This window comes from Bombina bombina, chromosome 8, assembly GCF_027579735.1.
Source record: "Bombina bombina isolate aBomBom1 chromosome 8, aBomBom1.pri, whole genome shotgun sequence".
NCBI lineage: Eukaryota > Metazoa > Chordata > Amphibia > Anura > Bombinatoridae > Bombina > Bombina bombina.
The window spans coordinates 242,447,593-242,470,860 of record NC_069506.1 but is presented as its reverse complement, the minus strand read 5'-3'; the positions used below and the strand labels follow the sequence as shown (position 1 = coordinate 242,470,860).

General features: G+C 38.7%; 1 protein-coding gene across 1 annotated transcript in view; it reads right to left on the bottom strand.

The window, feature by feature from the left end:
- The window catches only part of LOC128638967 (sialic acid-binding Ig-like lectin 16), a 382,221-nt gene that overhangs the window by 103,781 nt on the left and 255,172 nt on the right, over nt 1-23,268 (bottom strand). The window contains 4 exon segments of the mRNA XM_053691109.1: nt 7,590-7,619; nt 13,161-13,266; nt 13,268-13,281; nt 13,316-13,450. Of these exon segments, the coding sequence (XP_053547084.1) occupies nt 7,590-7,619; nt 13,161-13,266; nt 13,268-13,281; nt 13,316-13,450 (285 nt within the window).

Below are 23,268 nucleotides of genomic sequence, written 5' to 3'. Positions count from 1 at the left end.
TTTGCTGAAAAAAATAATATATAATTAGTTTGGGACATTCACTGAAATTTGATTTACTATAGGGTATAAACGTAGGCAGCAAAAAAAGTTTAAAATTGGCTCAGCACTGAGGTGAAAAAAAGGCTTAGCAGCAAAAGGGTTAAAGTACTTTGCATGCCTTTTTTTGTAACACCTGAGACCTCGTATCTTTGAGCCCTTATCATGTTTTATTCCAATATATATTTAATAATTTTTTAGACAGTGGTCTAAAAACATTACTTTTACACATATTTTTGATGTTTTTTGTGCACTTTATAAACAGTTAACCAGAGCTCTTAAGTCACGATAACCTGACACACATTAAATTTGATTGCACTCAAGCAAACACATTTACTTTCAACTCATAATATCCGCGCTATTTCTGTGTGCTCAAAGAGCTACAAAATACCCAATATAGCTTGCTCGCTAGATATCGTGCCACTCGTAATCTAGCCCACTTAATAGGCTATGAAAAAAAAATCCTGTATGTCTGAATTAGCTCATCTTGAAAAAAAAATATATTATTATTTTAATTAATGTACATGCCACATTTATCTGCTATTTACTTAAAGGGACACTGTAAATTTATTTTGTGATTCAGATAGAGCATGCAATTTTAAGCAACTTTCTAATTTACTCCTATTATCAAATGTTCTTCGTTCTCTTGCTATCTTTATATGAAAAAGAAAGCATCTACGCTTTTTTTCTTGGTTCAGAACTCTGGACAGCAGTTTTTGATTGGTGGATGAATTTATCCACCAATCAGCAAGGACAACCTAGGTTGTTCACCAAAAATGGGCCGGCATCTAAACTTACATTCTTGCATTTCAAATAAAGATACCAAGAGAATAAAGAACATTTGATAATAGGAGTAAAATAGAAAGTTGCTTAAAATTGCATGCTCTATCTGAATCATGAAATAAATTTTTTGGGTACAGTGTTCCTTTAAGTAAATAGCAGAAAAATGTGGCATGTACATTAATTAAAATAATAACAGAATTTATGCTTACCTGATAAATTACTTTCTCCAACGGTGTGTCCGGTCCACGGCGTCATCCATTACTTGTGGGAAATGTTCTCCCCCCACAGGGAAAGGCAAGGAGAGCACACAGCAAGAGCTGTCCATATAGCTCCCCCTCTGGCTACGCCCCCCAGTCATTCGACCGACGGTTAGGAGAAAAAGGAGAAACTATAGGGTGCCGTGGTGACTGTAGTGTATAAAGAAAAAAAAATTTCAACCTGATTAAAAAAACCAGGGCGGGTCGTGGACCGGACACACCCGTTAGAGAAATTAATTTATCAGGTATGCATAAATTCTGTTTTCTCCAACATTGGTGTGTCCGGTCCACGGCGTCATCCATTACTTGTGGGAACCAATACCAAAGCTTTAGGACACGGATGAAGGGAGGGAGCAAATCCGGTTACCTAAACAGAAGGCACCACGGCTTGCAAAACCTTTCTCCCAAAAACAGCCTCCGAAGAAGCAAAAATATCAAATTTGTAGAATTTGCAAAAGTGTGCAGAGAAGACCAAGTCGCTGCCTTACATATCTGGTCAACAGAAGCCTCGTTCTTATAGGCCCATGTGGAAGCCACAGCCCTAGTAGAGTGAGCTGTGATACGGTCAGGAGGCTGCCGTCCGGGCAGTCTCATAAGCCAAGCGGATAATGCTTTTCAGCCAGAAAGAGAGAGAGGTAGCAGTAGCTTTTTGACCTCTCCTCTTACCAGAGTAAACGACAAACAAGGATGAGGTTTGTCTAAATCTTTTGTTGCTTCTAAATAGAACTTTAAAGCACGAACAACATCTAAATTGTGTAATAAACGTTCCTTCTTTGAAACTGGATTCGGACACAAAGAAGGAACAACTATTTCCTGGTTGATGTTCTCGTTGGAAACAACTTTTGGAAGAAAACCAGGCTTAGTACGCAAAACAACCTTATCTGAATGGAACACCAGATTGGGTGGATCACACTGCAAAGCAGATAATTCAGAAACTCTTCTAGCAGAAGAAATAGCAACCAAAAACAGAACTTTCCAAGATAGTAACTTAATATCTATGGAATGTAAAGGTTCAAAAGGAACCCTTTGAAGAACTGAAAGAACTAAATTTAGACTCCAAGGAGGAGTCATGGGTCTGTAAACAGGCTTGATTCTAACCAAAGCCTGATCAAAAGCTTGTACATCTGGCAAAGCTGCCAGTCGTTTGTGCAACAAGACGGATAATGCAGAAATCTGTCCTTTTAGAGAACTAGCTGACAATCCTTTATCCAAACCTTCTTGGAAAAAAGGAGAGAATCTTTGGAATTTTAATCTTACTCCAGGAGAATCCTTTGGTTTCACACCAACAGATATATTTTTTCCATATTTTATGGTAAATCCTTCTAGTCACAGGTTTTCTGGCTTGGACCAGAGTATCAATCACAGAATTTGAAAACCCACGCTTGGATAAAATCAAGCGTTCAATTTCCAAGCAGTCAGCTGCAGAGAAACTAGATTGGGATGTTCGAATAGACCTTGTACTAGAAGGTCCTGTCTCAAAGGTAGCTTCCATGGTGGAGCCGATGACATATTCACCAGGTCTGCATACCAAGTCCTGCGTGGCCACGCAGGAGCTATCAGAATCACCAAGGCCTTCTCCTGTTTGATCCTGGCTATGAGCCTGGGGAGGAGAGGAAACGGTGGAAACACATATGCTAGGTTGAACGACCAAGGCGCCACTAATGCATCCACTAGAGTCGCCTTAGGATCCCTGGATCTGGACCCGTAGCAAGGAATCTTGAAGTTCTGACGGGACGCCATTAGATCCATGTCTGGAATGCCCCATAATTGGGTTAACTGAACAAAGACCTCCGGATGGAGTTCCCACTCCCCCCGGATGGAAAGTCTGACGACTCAAATAGTCCGCCTCCAGTTGTCTACTCCTGGGATGTGAATAGCAGATAGATGGCAGGAGTGATTCTCTGCCCATTGGATTATCTTGGTTACTTCCTTCATCGCTAGGGAACTCTTTGTTCCCCCCTGATGATTGATGTACGCAACAGTCGTTATGTTGTCCGACTGAAATCTTATGAACCTGGCTCCGCTAGCTGAGGCCAAGCCAGGAGCGCATTGAATATAGCTCTTAGTTCCAAAATGTTTATCGGGGAGAAGCGACTCTTCCCGCGACCATAGGCCCTGAGCTTTCAGAGAGTCCCAGACCACGCCCCACCCCAAGAGGCTGGCGTCGGTCGTGACGATGACCCACTCCGGTCTGCGGAAACTCATTCCCTGAGACAGGTGATCCTGGGTCAACCACCAGAGAAGTGAGTCCCTGGTTAACTGGTCTACTTGAATTTGGGGAGACAAGTCTGTATAGTCCCCATTCCACTGATTGAGCATGCACAGCTGTAATGGTCTTAGATGAATTCGAGCAAAAGGAACCACATCCATTGCTGTGACCATTAGTCCTATTACTTCCATGCATTGAGCTATGGAGGGTTGAGGAATAGAGTGAAGAACTCGACAAGCTTTTAGAAGCTTTGTCTTTCTGACGTCTGTGAGAAAGATCTTCATTTCCACGAAATCTATTATTGTTCCCAGAAAAGGAACCCTTGTGGACGGTGACAGTGAACTTTTTTCTATGTTCACTTTCCACCCGTGAGATCTGAGAAAAGCCAACACAATGTCTGTATGAGCCCTCACTTTGGAAAGAGACGACACTTGGATTAGGATGTCGTATAGATAAGGTGCTACAGCGATGCCCCTCGGTCTTAGGACCGCTAGAAGGGACCCTAGCACCTTTGTGAAAATTCTGGGAGCGGTGGCTAAACCGAATGGAAGAGCCACAAACTGGTAATGTTTGTCCAGAAAGGCGAACCTCAGGAACTGATGATGAGATTTGTGGATTGGGATATGCAGATACGCATCCTTCAGATCCACGGTAGTCAAAAATTGACCCTGCTGGATTGTTGGTAAGATTGTCCGAATGGTTTCCATCTTGAAGGATGGAACTCTGAGGAACTTGTTTAATATCTTTAAATCCAGAATTGGCCTGAAAGTTCCCTCTTTTTTGGGAACCACAAACAGGTTTGAGTAAACCCTAGACCTTGTTCCCCGGAGGGGACTGGGTTTATCACTCCCATCTTTGATAGGTCTCTTACACAATGTAAGAATGCCTGTTTCTTTATCTGGTCTGAAGATAAGCGAGACAGGTGGAACCTTCCCTTTGGAGGAAGTCCTTGAATTCTAACAGGTATCCCTTGGAAACTATCTCTAGTGCCCAGGGATCCAGAACATCTCTTGCCCAAAGCCTGAGCGAAGAGAGATAGTCTGCCCCCTACCAGATCCGGTCCCGGATCGGGGGCTACCCCTTCATGCTGTCTTGGTAGCAGCAGCAGGTTTCTTGGTTTGTTTACCCTTGTTCCAGCCTTACCTTCTTGTCTAGCGGCAGTGGAGTTATTAGCCGATCCGTTCCTGAAATTGCGAAAGGAACGAAAATTAGACTTGTTCTTAGCCTTAAAAGGCCTATCCTGTGGGAGGGCATGGCCCTTACCCCCAGTGATGTCTGAAATAATTTCCTTCAATTCCGGCCCAAAAAGGGTCTTACCCTTGAAAGGAATATTCAGTAACTTAGTCTTGGACGACACGTCTGCCGACCAGGATTTTAGCCAAAGCGCCCTCCGCGCTACTATAGCAAAACCTGAGTTTTTCGCCGCCAATTTTGTTATTTGAAAGGCGGCATCCAATATAAAGGAATTAGCTAACTTTAATGCGTGAATTCTGTCATGACTTCTTCATAGGAAGTCTCTTTCTGGAGCGACCTTTCTAGTTCTTCGAACCAAAAGGACGCAGCTGAAGTGACAGTAATAACACACGTAGCTGGTTTAAGGATGAACCCTTGCTGAACAAAAATCTTTTTAAGCAATCCTTCCAATTTTTTATCCATAGGATCTTTGAAAGCGCAGCTGTCCTCTATAGGAATGGTTGTGCGCTTCGCTAGTGTTGAAACAGCTCCTTCAACCTTCGGGACCGTTTGCCATGCGTCCCTTCTAGGGTCTACTATGGGAAACATTTTCTTAAATATAGGAGGTGGGGCAAAGGGTACACCTGGCTTCTCCCACTCCTTTTCCACTATGTTCGCTACCCTCTTAGGTATTGGAAAAGCGTCGTCGTGCACTGGGACCTCTAAAAATTTGTCCAATTTGCACAACTTCTCTGGTACTACCATGGAATCACAGTCATCCAGAGTAGCTAATACCTCCTTAAGCAAAGCGCGGAGATGTTCTAGCTTAAACTTAAATGCCACTAGATCAGGTTCTGCCTGTTGAGAAATTTTTCCTGAGTCTGAAATTTCACCCTCAGACAGCCCTTCCCTCACAGCCAATTCCGATTGATGTGAGGGTAAAATAGATAAGGCATCGTCAGTGTCTGATTGTTCATCCTTTTTATCTGTATTTAAAACTGAACAATCACGCTTTCTCTGAAAAACTGGCAGTTTGGATAAAAGATTTGCTATAGAATTATCCACTATTGCTGATAATTGTTGCATAGAAATAAGCACTGGCGCGCTAGGTGTCGCCTGTGCGGGCAAAGCTGGTGTAGACACAGAAGGAGAGGATGTAGAGCTATCCCCACTACCTTCATTAGATAAATCATCTTGGGCAACATTATGAAAAATAACAGAGCTGTCCTGATTTTGTTTGGGACGCTATGGCGCAATTATCACAAACACTCGAAGGGGGAACCACATTTGTCACTATACACACAGAACATAGGTTATCTGATGGAACAGACATGTTAAACAGATTTAGACAGGCAAACAATGCAATAAAAACGATTTTAAACAAAAACGTTACTGTCTCTTTAAATAATAAAATGACACATTTATTTCTGAATGTTCAAAAAACTATGAAGGCAATATCCGATTTTTCTGAAATTTGGACCTCAGTGTCTTAATGCTTAGAAAGTATTGCACAGCAAATATGGAGACTCTAGCTCTTAAAACAAGCAAACCGGAGCTAATTGTTGGATTTAACCGTTTTTACACACCACAATCCCAGCTACAGCCTTGCTGCAGCTTTTTACCTTCCTTAGGGGGTCACCATTCACAGAAAAAAGCCTTCTGGAGTCACTTTCTGAACCACAGGACCCTCTCACATGAATCTGCATGCACTGCCTTGAAATTCAACTGCACAGCTGAAGTGCCCAAAATGAGGCTTTCTCCCTCAGCACACTAGAGTGAAGGGGCCTTCCTGACTAGATTTAGGTGTCTAAAACAAGCCAGATCAATAAAAACGTTCCCAAGTGTATGTGAGCTTATAAAATATTTCAAATGGTATAATATTGTAATAAAAACCAATCGATTTAGCCCCTAACAGTGTCTACCAGCATAAAAAACAAAAAGGGGAAGCCTGTAATTCTTTTTTGCTGAGGTGAAAGAAAAATGGCTTACCGTTTCCCCTGAGGGGAAAAATGACTGTCATCTAGCATTAGCCTGTGTTGTTAGAAGGAGACTAGTCATACCTGAAGCAGATGAGTCTGCAAACTGTTACCCCCAACTGAAGTTCTCTTGTTTCAACAGTCCTACGTGGTAACAGTAATGGATTTTAGTTACTTGTGCTAAAATCATAGCCCTCTTAAACAGAAATCTTCATCACTTTTCTGTTATAGAGTAAATAGTACAAGCCAGCACTATTTTAAAATAACAAACTCTTGATAGAAGGAATAAAAAACTACAACTAACACCACAAACTCCTCGCCATCCCCGTGGTAGATGCTACTTTGTTCAGAGCGGCAAGGAGAATGACTGGGGGGGCGGAGCCAGAGGGGGAGCTATATGGACAGCTTTTGCTGTGTGCTCTCCTTGCCTTTCCCTGTGGGGAGAACATTTCCCACAAGTAATGGATGACGCCGTGGACCGGGACACACCAATGTTGGAGAAAATATATTTTTTCAAGATGAGCTAATTCAGACTTACAGGATTTTTTTTTTCATAGCCTATTAAGTGGGCTAGATTACGAGTGGCACGATATCTAGCGAGCAAGCTATATTGGGTATTTTGTAGCTCTTTGCGCACACAGAAATAGCGCGATATTATGAGTGAAAGTAAATGTGTTTGCTTGAGTGCAATCAAATTTAATGTGCAATTTCTGTCCGAGGACTGGATTCTGATTTGCTTATCAGTTGAAGAAGAAGGCAGCTACGTATAGTGGGGGGGAGTTCGGCATCCATATTGACCGGGTATTAGAGTAGTTAGCGCGGCTGATTAGGACAGAAGCAAGGCGGCAAGGGAGGAGGGGTATAGTGTAGGCGGACCTCCGTTTTTTTATTTACAATATCAAAACATCTTACACTAAGTGTTTGAATGTCCCTTTAAAATATCTAAAGTGATTTTCTTTCCATTTTCATTTACTACAAACTTTGCCTGGAACCAAATATTTTATTTGGTTTTTACTTCAGAAACTATAAGCTTTTCAACATGGAATAGCAGACACAGTTTAGCTACACATTTACTACACATTCACTACATTAACAGTACAGAATAAAATAAACACAACCAAAAAGATACTGCACTGCAGACAAATAAAAAATTACCTGAGATGATGATTTCCATAGAGGGAGGATCTGCAAAAAATAAGTATAATTAACGTTTCAAAACATACATTTCAGACTGATAAAATATAAACATAACACCACACACATGCACCACACACCCATATACACACACACACACAATCACACACACACACACACATGCACCACACACCCATATACACACACACAATCACACACACACACACACACACACACACAGGCACCACACACATACACACGCACTACACCAGGGCTAGTACTAGGATTATTGGCTACACAGGCAAAGACACATTTTGCAACCCCCCCAAATAATTATATATTGTTACTGTTTCTTAGCAAAATGTTCTAGTGATGTGTTAAGACACTATAGATTACTATTTTATTTGTAATGATAGGGAATATAGATTTCCATTGTCACATTAAAGTATTGACTTTTAGTCTGATTTATTATAACTTTAATAGCTATAATGCTTAATTTTTGCATGACATAACATACCAGAGTGGTGGCTCTGCACAACATAGCAAATCCGTGGTGGTTCTGCATAATGAATCAAACAGTGATGATAATATATAAAACACACAGACCCAGAGACAGGATGACCTCTTTTCCTTTTTCAGCATTTTTACCTAGACTCATACTAGCATGCCTAACAGGAAAATTTACCAAGCCGCAGATGGACAAGTTCTCTGGCAGAGAACCTTAAATCTCCTTTTGGCAAACTTTAAAGGGACAGTAAACTTAAAAAATAATGTTATTTAATTCTGCATATAGTCTTTCAAAATCAAAGAGTTTTAGAGATTTTAGCTGTCAAAGTTGTACTTACCTAGGATGACCATATTGCCGCTTTAAAAAGGGACACATATGAAAAATGCATATGTCAGGGTTCTTATAAAAACCATTTCTTTAAACAGCCTTGAAAACAGCCCAAACATATGCATTTTTCATATTTGTCCCTTCTTAAAGCGGCAATATGGTCACCCTACACTTACCGGTTCTCCTCTCTATGATCTTCTGGTCTGGTGTTGGGAGCACGCTACATTCAGTTCAATAGCGAGATCGGGCGCGCTGTGATTAGACAGCGCACCCGAAAAGCGCTTTTGAAAATGAAGACCTATTAGAAGTTTTTAGAACAGGTAAGTGCAACTTTGACAACTAAAATCTTTAAAATCCTTTGATTTTGAAAGCTGTCACTAAGATAATGACATATAATTCTGCACTATGTGCAGAATTATCTAACATTATTTTTTAAGATTACTGTCCCTTTAAGACTGCTTAAGAATTCTGCTGTCCATTCCAGCCCCCTGCTCTTCGGCAATCAATTGTGTGAGAGCAGGGCCTGTCAATCACCTTGAACAAGTGAGTTTGAGGGGATTTAGCTCTGCCACCTAGGATAAGAAGCAAAGACAGCTCTTAAGTTTGAGGTTACAGACTCCCCTCTTGCAAACCTGAGCTGAAAGTTCTCAGACACTGTGAATGCATCTTGATAAATTGTTCAAGCCCTTCAATAAATCACATTAGAAGATAAATAAGTTATGTCTGAGGAAACAGCCAGAGGGGCTGAGAAATATGTTGCAAATCTGTTTGTAAAGAGTTACGCTCAATATCAAAGCTCTTTTGTTTTAATGGATTTTAATAAATTGTGTTTTTAATTTTAAACACTTTCATTCTCACATTAATAATCCTGATTGAGGACCAGTAGATCAACAGGGAGCAGACACTGCACTTGTGACCAGTGAGTTGGGACACTGAGAGATCCCAGCAGGCTCCAATAAGCACATTTGGTGTTGCTCTGTTTGTGAGTATAATTGTATCACTTAATCAGCTGCATTCATGCTGTGGAAACATATTGCACTAGGAGGTGCCTTCTTTATTTTAATTTATCTTCAGATATTCATTGGTCGTTTGGACAAGAGCAGCTGCTGTGTCCAGAATATTTTTGTTTTCACTTTAGGTTGGGACCCCCATTTGGAATGAACAGTATTTGTTTCATTTGGACAGTCTGTGCACCCCATACGGTTCCTTGGTGGTAACACTTTAGGAACTTTTTTAACTATAATATATCACATTAACTTGCAGAGGATTTGGCCAGAGGACCAGTACAACTCACATTTTTCAATTGCCACAGTATAGTGATGATAATAAACATTTACACACTAATAAAAAACAAACTCTGCACTATATGGTAATGCAAGTCCATCTATACACATGTTTGAACTGTATAACCTATACACTGATAACATTTAAGCTGTACTGTATGATGATGTTGAGGGTTTACACACTAAAAGCAGGACAGTGGCCTCCTATATATCAGTGGAGTTCCCTTCTAGCCATTATGCCACCACAAATGTCTCCTAATATGAAGCTCAAATTAGGCAGGCTAAACCGAAAATATACACATTAACCCTTTGAGTGCTAAGCACTTTCCCACCTGGGTGCTAAGATTTTTTAATGTTTTTTTTTTTTTTTTTTTTTTTTTGGAACAATTGTTTTTAAATTTTTTTTTTGTTACTCTAAGGCCCCACAAGACTTACACTGTTGGAAAGGTTTGGCGATTACCTTTCCAATGGTGGGTCTTGGGGGTCTGTAGCTGCTTAGATGCCTGAAATACAGGCTTCTAAGCAGCATGCCCCCTACTCCTATACTTAACATTGTTAAATATAAATAAAGTTGTGCGGTGAAGTCATCACGTTATTGCGCGTGACGTCACCATGCAAAACGGGAAGCCCCGGCGATGCCTGTCACTCTATAGGCGCGATCACCGGGGTAGGAGCCCCCAGATCTCCCTCAAGGTGGGGGAGTGCTAGTGACGGCTCTGAGCCTTCATTAGCACCAGAGTGGGAAACTCTGTGACAGGTCAGAGCCGTCATTAGCACTCAAAGGGTTAAACAAATTTGAAAAAGTCATGCACAGAATTTGCATCCCTTCAAAAGGGGTGCCCTTAGGCGGTTTGCTAGTCTGCCTCTATTGTAGCACCGGCCCTTCACCACACATACATATACACACGGCGTACCACACACACACATCTTGCTTCCCCCTTGCACAAACATCATGGCCCGGGGACAAACAAGGATGCGTTGTTTTAAGAATCGGCACCTGTCAATCAATTACACAATATGTCGGGCGGGAGAGCTGCGCTTATTGTTGGAGCTTTAAAAAGGTAAAAATTGGTGTAAAAAATAAATATAAAAAATTTGATTAATTAAACTATGCCGTGAGCCAGTAGCGTTAACTTTACATTCACTTTAAGCTCAAGTACTGTACGATCCTGATTCAAAACGCTGCCAGGCTCAGCTCTCCCAGTGTTGATAGAATCACTGCTACCGGAATCTGTGACCGTGTCTCAAAAATATAAAGGACAAGTATATAGTGTGATACTGCGTATAAGGGATGTAAAGTAATTTATTAGATATGTAATCACACTTTTTCAGGAGCTATACATCAGCTCCTGATAGGTTTACAGACCTGATATAGGCTATCAGGGAAGCCAAGAGTAGAACAAGGATCCGGAAACCGCTATATAAAAAGTAGATTTATTTCAAAGTATAAAAACATACTATAAACTTAAAAAGGAATATAAGGACTTCAAGTCACTATGGGCTACAGAGGAAATGTGTAACAACCAAAATTGTATCCAAAGGGGCCAATGTATCATCGTTCTGTCCGACATGATCCGATCAGCAGATCATGTCCAACAGACATCAATGAATGCCGACAGCATACACTGTCGGCATTTATCATTGTACAAGTAATTCTTGTGAACTGCTTGTGCAATTCCGCCCCTGCAGATTCGCGACTAATCGGCCGCTAGCAGGGGGTGTCAATCAGCCCAATCGTATAGGATCGGGGGGATTGATGTCCGCAGCCTCAGAGCAGGTGGACCAGTTATGGAGCAGCGGTCTTAAGACCGCTGCTTCATAACTGCTGTTTCCGGCAATCCTGAAACCTTGGGCGGAAACAGGGGCAGTCTCCAAAGAGGATAGTAATGGATTGTTTTTGAATCAAACAATGTATCTGTTAAGTTACCACTTCATACACGGAGAAAGACCTTCACTGTGACGTCACTAAATTCACGTTACTTTGGGTAACAATCCGTTACCATGCTCTTTGGATACAATTTTGGTTGTTACACGTTTTCTCTGTAGCCCATAGTGGACTTGAAGTCCTGATATTCATTTTAAGTTTATAGTATGTTTCTCTACTTTTAAATAAATCTACTTTTTATATAGCGGTTCCGGATCCTTGTTCTACTATTGGCTTCCCTGATAGCCTATATCAGGTCTGTAAACATATCAGGAGCTGATGTATAGCTCCTGAAAAGTGTGAGTACATATCTAATAAATTACTTTACATCCCTTATACGCAGTATCACACTACATACTTGTCCTTTATATTTTTGAGACACGGTCACAGATTCCGGTATCAGTGATTCTATCAACACTGGGAGAGCTGAGCCTGACAGCTTTGTGAATTAAGGATCGCACAGTACTTGAGCTTAGGATAGCTCAAGGTTATGTGAGTAGAAAATTGACACCATTTTTTCACATTAGATTAGTGTTATAATATTGCTCCATAATTTGTTTCTTTTTATGTTTTGTGATATTGTGATTTTGAAACTTCCACGTCGTTGACACACGATATCCTTTTCATCACATTTATTATTGTAATTTTTTGTTTGTAATTGCAAGTTATTTACTACTTAAAAAAAAAACAAACAAAACAACACCTTTCAAATTTAATTCTATTAACAAATTTACTTTGTATTATGGGTGTCCTTTGTTGAAGGACATACATATCTAGATATTCTCAAGAGTGTGCTAAGTACACCATTGTTATAAACATTGTTGCAAACACCACTATAATTTATTGCTCAAGACATGTGCATGCTCCTGAGTTTACCAAGGTGTGCTCTTCAACAAAGTATATGAAAAGAACAAAAACTCAATTTTATTTTATAAATTACATGAACTTTATGAATCATGAATGTTCAGTTTTTACTTTTATTTCCCATTATGTAATGGTGAAAATTTGCAACATGCCTTTTATTACACTCGATAATTAATTGATCAGATAAGTTAACAAAAAAGTATTTAGCTGTATTGTGACTAATCTGCTCATCCCCCACAAATGAAAAATAAATAAAAGAATATGCTAGACCTTTAATACTATAGATATTTTCTGAAACTATTTGCATAACTTCAATCAGTTTATGAAGATAAATAAAAAAAAATGTAAACACAGCAATTGTGATATCCCCCCCCCAAAAAAAAAACCCCAAAAAAACATTCAGTACATTTTCAACCAACTGAGCTGACACTTTTGTTTCCATATTTTATTATATAAAAATACACAGAATATTTTTTTTCTAAGAGATGTTTTCTTTTCTTTCTAAAAGTTTGAATTGCAAATGTGTAATATCTCTACAGTCTATTTTATGTAGCAATACATTTATAGAAATCCAATTTTTAATAGAACCAATTTGCTTTGAAGCACATTTAACCATACACTTACTGTATTACTCTGTAACGGAGTGTATATACAATGTAAGATAAGAGATAGATAGCTATACTTACATGAAACACTAAGAGTAATTGTGTCACTTGTAATAAGGACTTTATAGATACCGTAGGTTACTTTACATGACAGAGTTGAGTTGTGGTCTCTCTCAGATGGAGTAAAATGTGATGTTTGATAAAACAGTGTTCTCAAAACGTTGTTCAACTTTATTAATTGTGCTTTTTTTTTGCTACATTTCCTTCCCACTCAATGGTTAGAGTCTTAGAACAGCTCAAAGGGGCTGTGCATGTCAGTGTAGCTTCTTTACCAGAAATCAGCATCTTGACTGAAGAAATGATCGGTTTATCTACAGACGGATCAGATGAAGTACATCAAGATGTTAGAGGAACTTTACCAATATACTTTATGTTAATACACCAATATATTTTTAAAGAATATGTCAGTATATTGAATCTATCTCTATATGGTATACTGATGCACTAAGACATTACCTAATATAACTGCTTATAAAAAATAATGAAATTAATTAGGCTCAATTGAGTTAAAACTTATGTTGTCTTTCAAAATAAAGTAAATGTATTCTGTAGTATTTAGCTTCAAAATTGAATACATAAATTTGTCTGGTCCTGCAACCAAATTAGTAGCATAAAACGTGTCTAAAGGAATACATTATCTGTAGTATTTTCCTATCTAAATAAAAAAAACATGTATTTAAATGACACAGATATTTAAAATACAGAAGTATTTTAATAATGTTAATATTTATTAAGTTAAATTCTGCTGTAATTTAAAACACTTTATAACTGATCCTTATAAGTCTAGAAATGTGCATTTGGCCTTGGATAAATACAGTTTCGACCAATGTATTCATCACAATTCCGAATATAGGGAATGAATCAGGGAATGAACTAATGCGTAGATGGTAAGTGTCACTCCTTTTGTTCATTTGTTTAGCATCAAAACAAAGTTTAGGAAACTGAAGAAAGTTTTAAGGAGCTTAGATTGTTTGGCTAATCAGCTCATTTGTTTGAATCAATGTACAGGGGGTCTTACCATTAATGTGTCCAACATTCCCAGACAAAATATTACTAATGATTGAAGTTAGGACAAGCAAGTCAGGCATTCAATGCCATACAGGCTTATCCAATCCAATAAGGAGGTGAGATACTAGGGACAGCTCAGCATTACTTTGACTTGAGCTTTTGGAAAGTGCAGTTGTGTGCTTCTGTCTGATGATTTTCATTACCTCAAAGACAATTTGACAATTATTGTATATTGGTAGTTGTTCAAGTGCTAGTTGTAGTATGTGAGAGATAGTATAGACCGCGTCTTCAATATTATATGGGCTAAATTAAAAATGGAGCATTATTTATCGCTCTTGCTTGCACACTATGGCCCCAATTTATCAGAGGTCTTGCGGACCTGATCCGACACTGCGGATCAGGTCCGCAAGACCTCGCTAAATGCGGAGAGCAATACGCTCTCCGCATTTAACATTGCACCAGAAGCTCACAAGAGCTGCTGGTGCAACGCCGCCCCCTGCTGACTCACGGTCAATCGGCCGCCAGCAGGGAGGTGTCAATCAACCCGATCGTGTTCGATCGGGTTGATTTCCGGCGATTCCTGTCTGCCTCATCAGAGCAGGCGGACAGGGTTATGGAGCAGCGGTCTTTAGACCGCTGCTTCATAACTTGTGTTTCTGGTGAGTCTGAAGACTCGCCAGAAGCACGGCCCTTCAAGCTCCGTATGGAGCTTGATAAATATGGGCCTAAATGCGCTCGACTTCGGTTTTATGCACATGTCAAATACTGCACATATTACGAGTGGAAAGTAAAAAGTTTTTGCTTGCGTGCTAACCGAACGCATGCAAAAGCTGAAGTTACAATATCATGACCGCATTAACATGTTCTCCTATAGACTTCAATGGAGTGGGAAAAGTGGGAAAAAAAACAACCTACTCACAAGCAAACTTTAAAGGTGTATTTTTGGGGTTGGTGCACTATAAATTAAAGGTTACTTTAGTATTTCTGCTGCCTGCTACTGTCGCTCCTGCACCTGCACTTCCTGCTCTGTCATGGTCATCAGTCAATGTCAAATCCTTATGGAAAGGCTAGCTGCTGTTTACAAGGGATACCATTTTTGTCTGCCTTCCTGGGAGGGGTAATAAATTTATGGGGTTTGTGTACTATAACAAAAAGCCTACCACAGTAACTCTTTTGCCTCCTGTTGCCACTCATAGTCCTGCCAATACTGATCTGTGCTGGTCATCATTAGTCAATGCCATATACTTAGGGAACTGCTAGCTGATGTGTCCAAGGGACTCTAGGCATATATTTGCTCAACTTCCTTGAAGGTGTATTTAATTGATGGGGTATGTGTACTATATCAGAGGTCTACATCAGTATCTCTGCTGTCTGCTGATGCCTCTCCTGATCCTTCCTTTCCAGCTTTCTGGTGTTGATTAATCAATGACAGATCCTTAGGGAATTGCTTGTCAGTGTGTCTAAGGGACTATAGGCATGTGTTTGCTCACCTTCCTTGGAGGTGTATTTTGGGGTTTGTATACTATAGTCAGAAACCTATTTCAGTATCTCAGTTGCTACTTCAGAATGCTCGTTGGTGCTGCTATTCCTGCTCCTATCCAGGGCAATCCTCAGTCCATTATGCATCACTCTAAAGTTCCATTCCTCAAACAAAGCATCTTTTTCAAAGGAGGTTTCTCCCTTCTGTTTAAGTTGGGCTTCTGAGAAACACAGCTCTAGTTCATGTTTAAGGAATTTCACAAGTTCTTTGTAAAAAGTTCCCTGAATTTAGTTTTAAAGAAAAATTAAATACTTGTTATAGAGCTGGTGTGGTGAAAGATGATGAATACTACTTTAACTCCACATGTGTACCTTACTTTTATGTGCCATGGGCTCTACTTTTAGCGGTAGGAAGAATGAGGGAGTGTAGAAAAAAATATATTATGGAACGGCTGTACAAGTGGGGAGTAAAAGGTTATGAGACAATAGGGTGATGAAAAATGGTAGTGAATGTGATCAATTGATATTCATTTAACTATCACATGCTTTTAATTTCAAAGTATTATTTGAGTTGTCTTTTTTACAATTGTTGTAGTTCTTGTACATTCTCCTGTCTCAGCATTTAAAGATAGGCTCTTTTATTTATTGTTATTCCATAAAGTAATTTTGTTGTTAAAATCCTATTGGTAATAGTGTAAATGTATTAGTTTTGTTATGAACAACATTCTTTTTCAGAATATTCTGATGAGCTGACACTGCATGACGAAATTTCAGTCTAATCAAACCTGCTGAAAAAATCCAAACCTCTTGGACAAAACATATGTTTTGCCATTACATGTCTAAAAATATGTCTGAGCTTTGTATGAACATATTTTGCATCAAATAACTAATTGTAAAGGATGTTAAAAGTGATTTCTCTTGTGAAAGTTTTAGATGTTCTGCTCTTTTTATAGTTGAAGACAATAAAGTGCCAGCTTCTTAGGGCAGATCTCTTTAAAGATACTGAGATCACTGATAGTCTGCCAAAGCAGTAATAAATCATTTTTTTCTGCATACATTATTATCACGACAAATAACAGTAAAGTATATGCTACCTACAATTTCTTGTGGAATAATTTTTTTTGTATATTAACTTAACTCCTGACTGGGGAAAGTTAGAATGATACCAACTGACTGGCAAACAATACCTGAATACATGGGGGGGGGGGGCGGGGATATATCCCAACAATTATCCCTGTCATCAAATCCAGCAAAATCTTTTATAACGGTGAGTTGTTGTTGTTTTATAAAGCATGTTATTGTAATATTAGGTGTCAAAAGTTAGGTTTCAAAAGTTGCAAAGAAAAGCTTTAATAACAATTAGTTGGGTTCAACCAAACATTTTGCTTATAGTCTTGTTTCATTGGATTTATATTCTTATTGCTAATATTCTTATACAGTAACCCTACAAGCAATTAAGAACAGGGTGACTGACTGACAGCAGCTGGCGTGACAGGACTACTTACAGCCCTCCTACACTGGCGCTCTGGTTAGTGCATTGTATCCACACCTCTAGACACACGGGGCTACTGTTTTGGACTGTTACAATCAACGGTACATTTTCGGAGTTGTGCTCTGCTATGTGAACCGGGTGTATAGATGTGTTAGGGGGGAGATGGACTTATCTGCAATTAACACTGATGTTGCTTTATCATGCATAGTGCTGGATATAGGTGTAACATTGTTTCATTGTCCTCAGGGGCCACGAGTATCATATGCATGTTTACCGGATCCTGCATGTTTGTTTGAGCCTACATGTTTAGTTGACTCAACTTTAAACAGTATGTTGCACATTCCAATTGATTAAGTGCACATTATGATGTATTTCCTATTTGTTGCACTTATATTCCTCTGGTCATGTTTGCAAGTGGGCATGTATATTTATATCATTATGTATACTTATATCATAACTTATATTACTGTTATGCCTATATCATTGCTATGTCAGTTTTCTTTCTTTCTCTGTACTTGCAGCAAGTTATGTCCCTGACTTTGTCTTGTAATTTGTACTTTTAATGTTATATGTTCACTTAGATTGATGTGGATATTCTGGGTTAGATTGGTACAGGATATCTGTTAGCTAATTAACTTGTATCTGCGTAGTGTATGCATTTTGGTGTAAACATTGAATGGTGGCCTTGACAACCATTTTTAGCACAATTTCTGTTCACTGGGGGAGGGTCTTAGAGGGTATAAATGTTTGCTTGTCACATTTTATTGTTGGTCTGATGAAAGGGGAGCTGTCCCCAAACGTCACGTAAATAAAAGCTTCTATTGCTAATCCTTAAATCCAGCGAGTGCTGTTCTTCTATTACCTTATATTTATACTGTATATATATATCTATATATATATATATATATATAAAATGTATATATATATATATATATAGTAATAGGTGATCCCAGAAGAGAGGACAAAAGACGGGGCGGAAAAATCATCCACGGCTGGTTCAAAAAAAGGTGTTTATAAAGCAAGGTGCTAGTACATAAGGTGAGAGCAAAGCCTTAACACCTGACGCGTTTCGCGCATGCGTACATGCGCTTCATCAGAGGTGATATGTTCAAGGTGTGCATTGACCTATATGCAGCAAAGGGACCAATCGTGTTATCGGTTCAATTAAGAACTATTGTCTACACCTTGGGTAAGGTAGCTAAAACCTTTGCTGCAGATTGGGTCATAAAATTTGTTCCTTTAATTACTAAGATCAAATAACACAGTAAATAGTTATACAAATCTTCTAGTACTAGTACAATTGTTAATATATATACATATACAAACTATTCATTCTAAGCCTATGTGAACTAAATTCTAATAGACAATTTAATAAAAAATATATAAATAAAATAAAAATAAAAAGTATTACATAAAAAATTATTAACAATCACATAGGTATTCAATTAAGCAATAATATGCAAGAATAGCTTAGAAAGTAGATATGGAGATTTTTCCAGAGATGCAGGCATATCGATAGTGGTGTCAATTACTATAAGTCTGTCACCATCGATGCATATGTGAGAAAAATCGACTATCTAAATTAAGAATGGACAAACCATCACATTAACATAAACAAAACAATATGTTGAAATACAAATGAAATTCATAAGGGGAACAGAAATTCTATTAAAAGAAACATAAATATAATAATAAGAAAACATAAATATTATGATAAAAAATTATAATAAAACACACACAGTTAATTTCGGATGTGCTAAGTTTATTGTTCACTATTTAAGTTAGTGCATCCAAAGAATTTATAAGATTTTTTCATTTATTTCATTGTGGGACCAGAGCTGTGTTAGTAAACTTTAGGGGGAAAAAAGGACGACATTTTATAGAGGGTAAAATATGGAAAAAAAAAAAGGTTTTCTCTTATGTTGTTTTATTTTAGATTATGTTGTAAATTGTACTATTCAACAAATAGATCAACATCCAGCCTTTTATTAATTCCTTCTGGTACTCTAGTATGTAATTTTATGATCCAAAAGATCTCTTTCTTCTTAAGCATTTTTCCCTATTGCCACCCCTAGGATGTTTTTAATAATATCAATACCTATGAAAGAGAAATATTTTTGTCCTATACCATGCAATCTAAAATGCTTAGCTACCGGCGTTTTAGGTTCTTTCTCATCTAAGGAGCGTAAATGTTCACAAATTCTTTCTTTTAATGGGCGGGGTAGTTATACCAATATAATTGACAGGAGCAAAATAGGCAATTGATGAGGTAGATCACATATTGTGAATTACAGTCAATTCTATCTCGGATGTGGAACACTTGTTTTGTAATATTGGAAGAAAAAGTATCTGTTACAGTGATACATGTGCATCCTTTGCAAGGTACATGACCACATTTAAAACATCCTGGTTTTGGACTAAGCCAGTGTGCACCTGTTGTTTCTTTGTCTGTAAACTGTTTACTAGTTATTTCTCTTATGGTTGGTGCTCTTCGTGCTATACATTTTATTCCTGATGTTAAGATGTTGTTAAGTGCTTCATCACCTTTTAGAATTGATAGGTTCTGTCTGACTATCTTACAAATTTGGTTATATTGTCTACTGAATTGTGTAATAAACAAAAGGTTTTGGTTAGGTAATATTAATTTATCAATTTTTCCCCAATTTCTTAGGGCCTCCTTGAAGTAATTCTTGTCTATTTAAATCTGCCACTTGTTTCTCCAATTTAAGTAGCAGATTCCTATGATATCCTCTATCTGTCAATCTATTTGTTAACTCTCTTGCTTGGGGGAAATAGTCTACCAGGTTCTGTACAATTCCTTCTTAAACAAAGGTATTGTGCTTTAGGAATGCCTCTTTTTAAATGATTGAGATGGCAAGAATCAGCTCTCAGTATCGTGTTCCTAGCCCAATGGTTTGCGGTAGGTGCATGTGGAGATTGTGTTATCTTTGGCTCTCAGACTTAAATCTAGGAAATCAATAGACTGTTTATGTATCTGTGCTGTAAAGGTCAAATTATATTCATTATTATTCATAAAGTCTACAAATTTGTCAGCTGTACAGTCATCCCCGGTGTCCCATATGACTATAATATCGTCTATAAAACGGCCATATATTATAACATTGTTCTTATATGGAAACTGGTCTGAAAAGATCATATTTAATTCCAGCCACCCCATATATATGTTGGCTAGCCGCGGGGGGCAAATTTTTGCCCCCATCGCTGTACCTCGTCTTTGTAAATAATAAGTGCCTTGAAAGATGAAAAAAATTATGCTGTAGAAGAAATTCTGTTATTTGGGACAATAAATGATATAAATTCGTTGCTATAGTCTGAATATCTTCGTAACATAGAAATCTATAGCCTCCAGTCCTTTTGATGAGGGGATGTTGGAATAGAGGGCCGTGACATCATGGTGGCCCATACATAAGATTCTTTCCAAGTTATATCACTTATCTGTGTCCAGTAAGTGTGTACTGTCCATGATGTACCCCTGGTAGGGCAGCATGTGCTTATGTGAACCGGGGTTATAGATGGATTAGGGGGAGATGGACTTATCTGCAATTAACACTGATGTTGCTTTATCATGCATAGTGCGGGATATAGTGTAACATTGTTTCATTGTCCTCAGGGCCACGAGTATCATATGCATGTTTACCGGATCCTGCATGTTTGTTTGAGCCTACATGTTTAGCTTGACTCAACTTTAAACAGTATGTTGCACATTCAATTGATTAAGTGCACATTATGATGTATTTCCTATTTGTTGCACTTATATTCCTCTGGTCATGTTGCAAGTGGGCATGTATATTTATATCATTATGTATACTTATATCATTACTTATATTACTGTTATGCCTATATCATTGCTATGTCAGTTTTCTTTCTTTCTCTGTACTTGCAGCAAGTTATGTCCCTGACTTTGTCTTGTAATTTGTACTTTTTAATGTTATATGTTCACTTAGATTGATGTGGATATTCTGGGTTAGATTGGGTACAGGATATCTGTTACTAATTAACTTGTATCTGCGTGTGTATGCATTTTGGTGTAAACATTGAATGGTTGCCTTGACAACCATTTTTAGCACAATTTCTGTTCACTGGGGGAGGGTCTTAGAGGGTATAAATGTTTGCTTGTCACATTTTATTGTTGGTCTGATGAAGGGGAGCTGTCCCCAAAACGTCACGTAAATAAAAGCTTCTATTGCTAATCCTTAAATCCAGCGAGTGCTGTCTTCTATTACCTTTATATATACTGTATATATATATATATAGTATATATATATATATATATATATATATATATTATATATATATATAAAATGTATATATATATATATATATATATATATATTTGTATTAAGATAGACTGTGTGTGGTGTATGAAATAATTTGTGTGTAGAGAATGATATACTGTGGGTGTGTGGATAATGAGACTGTGTATGAGAGACTGTGTGCACGGTCTTTGATAGACTGTGTGTGTGGAGTATTAGAGACTGTGTGTGTGGAGTATGAAATACTTTGTGTGCAGAGAATGATAGATTGTGTTTGTGTAGACTATGATAGTCTTTTTTGTGGATTATGATAGAGTGTGTGTAGAGAATTATAGACTGTGTGTGTGGAGTGATTGAGAGATAGGCTGTGAGAAGTGTATGAGAGACTGTGTGTGGTGTATGAGAGACTTTGTGTATTGTATGAAAGACTGTGTGTGAGGTATATGAAATACTTTGTGTGCAGAGAGTGATATACTGTGTGTGTAGAGAATGAAACTGTTTTCTGTTGTTATGAGAGACTGTGTGTGTAGTATGAGAGACTGTGTGTGTGTGGAGTATGAGAGTGCGACAGACCCCTCTGTCAGTACTGGAAGGGTTAACTTTTGTTCAGCTTTGAGAAGCTATTTTCTAAAAGACAGGTTTCCTAGCATCAGCTATTATTTACTGTAATTAGGTTTATGTGATAAGCGTTCACATTGTTTAATCACCTCCAGAGTCAGACTGCCAGGTGATAAGAGGACTCCATTGTTTTCTTGTGTTTAAATTGTTTATTTGGTTAAGTAATGTAATTTCTATTGTATCATGTAAAGGGCGTCTTCCCTCTATCTAATGTACAATACTCTTCCAACCCCCCCATCTGGTCTCAGACCTGCATAAATACTGGGCATTTAGCCCTCAATAAAGTACATTCTGTTTTTTACCCTCAAAATGGAGCCTGGTCTCATGTTTGTGGGGGAATTAGCTGGGTTGTGAGCTGCTGATCTCATATTCAGGACATCTTTCATCTGGTATTAACCCTTGATATCTGTTGATTCCATAACAATTGGTGGCAGGCCATCCTTATCGCCCAGAAGAGCAACTACACATCCAGACCGAATGGGAGTACCGTATGAAAGGCTGAAAAGAGTTACCCTTAAAGACCTGCTAGAACAAAGGGGGCCGACAAGCCATAACCTCAGGAAGAGGGAGATTATTACAATACTGACCGAGATGGGACGGAGTACCAGGGCCCGAAGGAACCAATGAGCCCAGGCATATAAGACAGAACCCCCGAAGAAAGCAAGCTTTGACCGGGCGTTAAAATAAGACTGGCACATTATGGCCCCAACCCCGTCTGCCGAAATTATCGACCCGGGTCATAGCAGCTGTGGAGGCCCAACCTACTTTGCCAAAGCGGCGCTGCAGCAGCCCAAGTCACAACAACCCCAGTGGAAAAGAGAAAAGTACATTTGTGCAGCTTTTAAAAAACTTCCTGGAAACAGAAGGAGAGATTGATGGGTACCTTGCGGATTTTGAGAGGCAATGTGCCCTACACAGGGTACCCGCAGAGGACTTGGGTCATGATATTATCCGGAAAATTATCCGGCCGGGCCAGCGAGGCTTTCGGGCCATTCCAGATGAGGAAGTCGGGGATTATAATGTTGTAAAAGAAGCCCTGCTCTCCAGGTATGCGGTTACAACGGAGGCATACAGGAGACAGTTCAGAGACATGATTAAACTAGCTGGAGATTCCTACGTCGAGTGGGCATGTAAGGTGCACTGCACAGCAGCTCACTGGATAGCGGGGTGCCAAGCCGTATCTGGGGAAGAGGTGCTGCAGCTATTCCTGTTGGAATATTGCTTCGACAAATTATCAGCAGGAGTTAGAGAGTGGGTT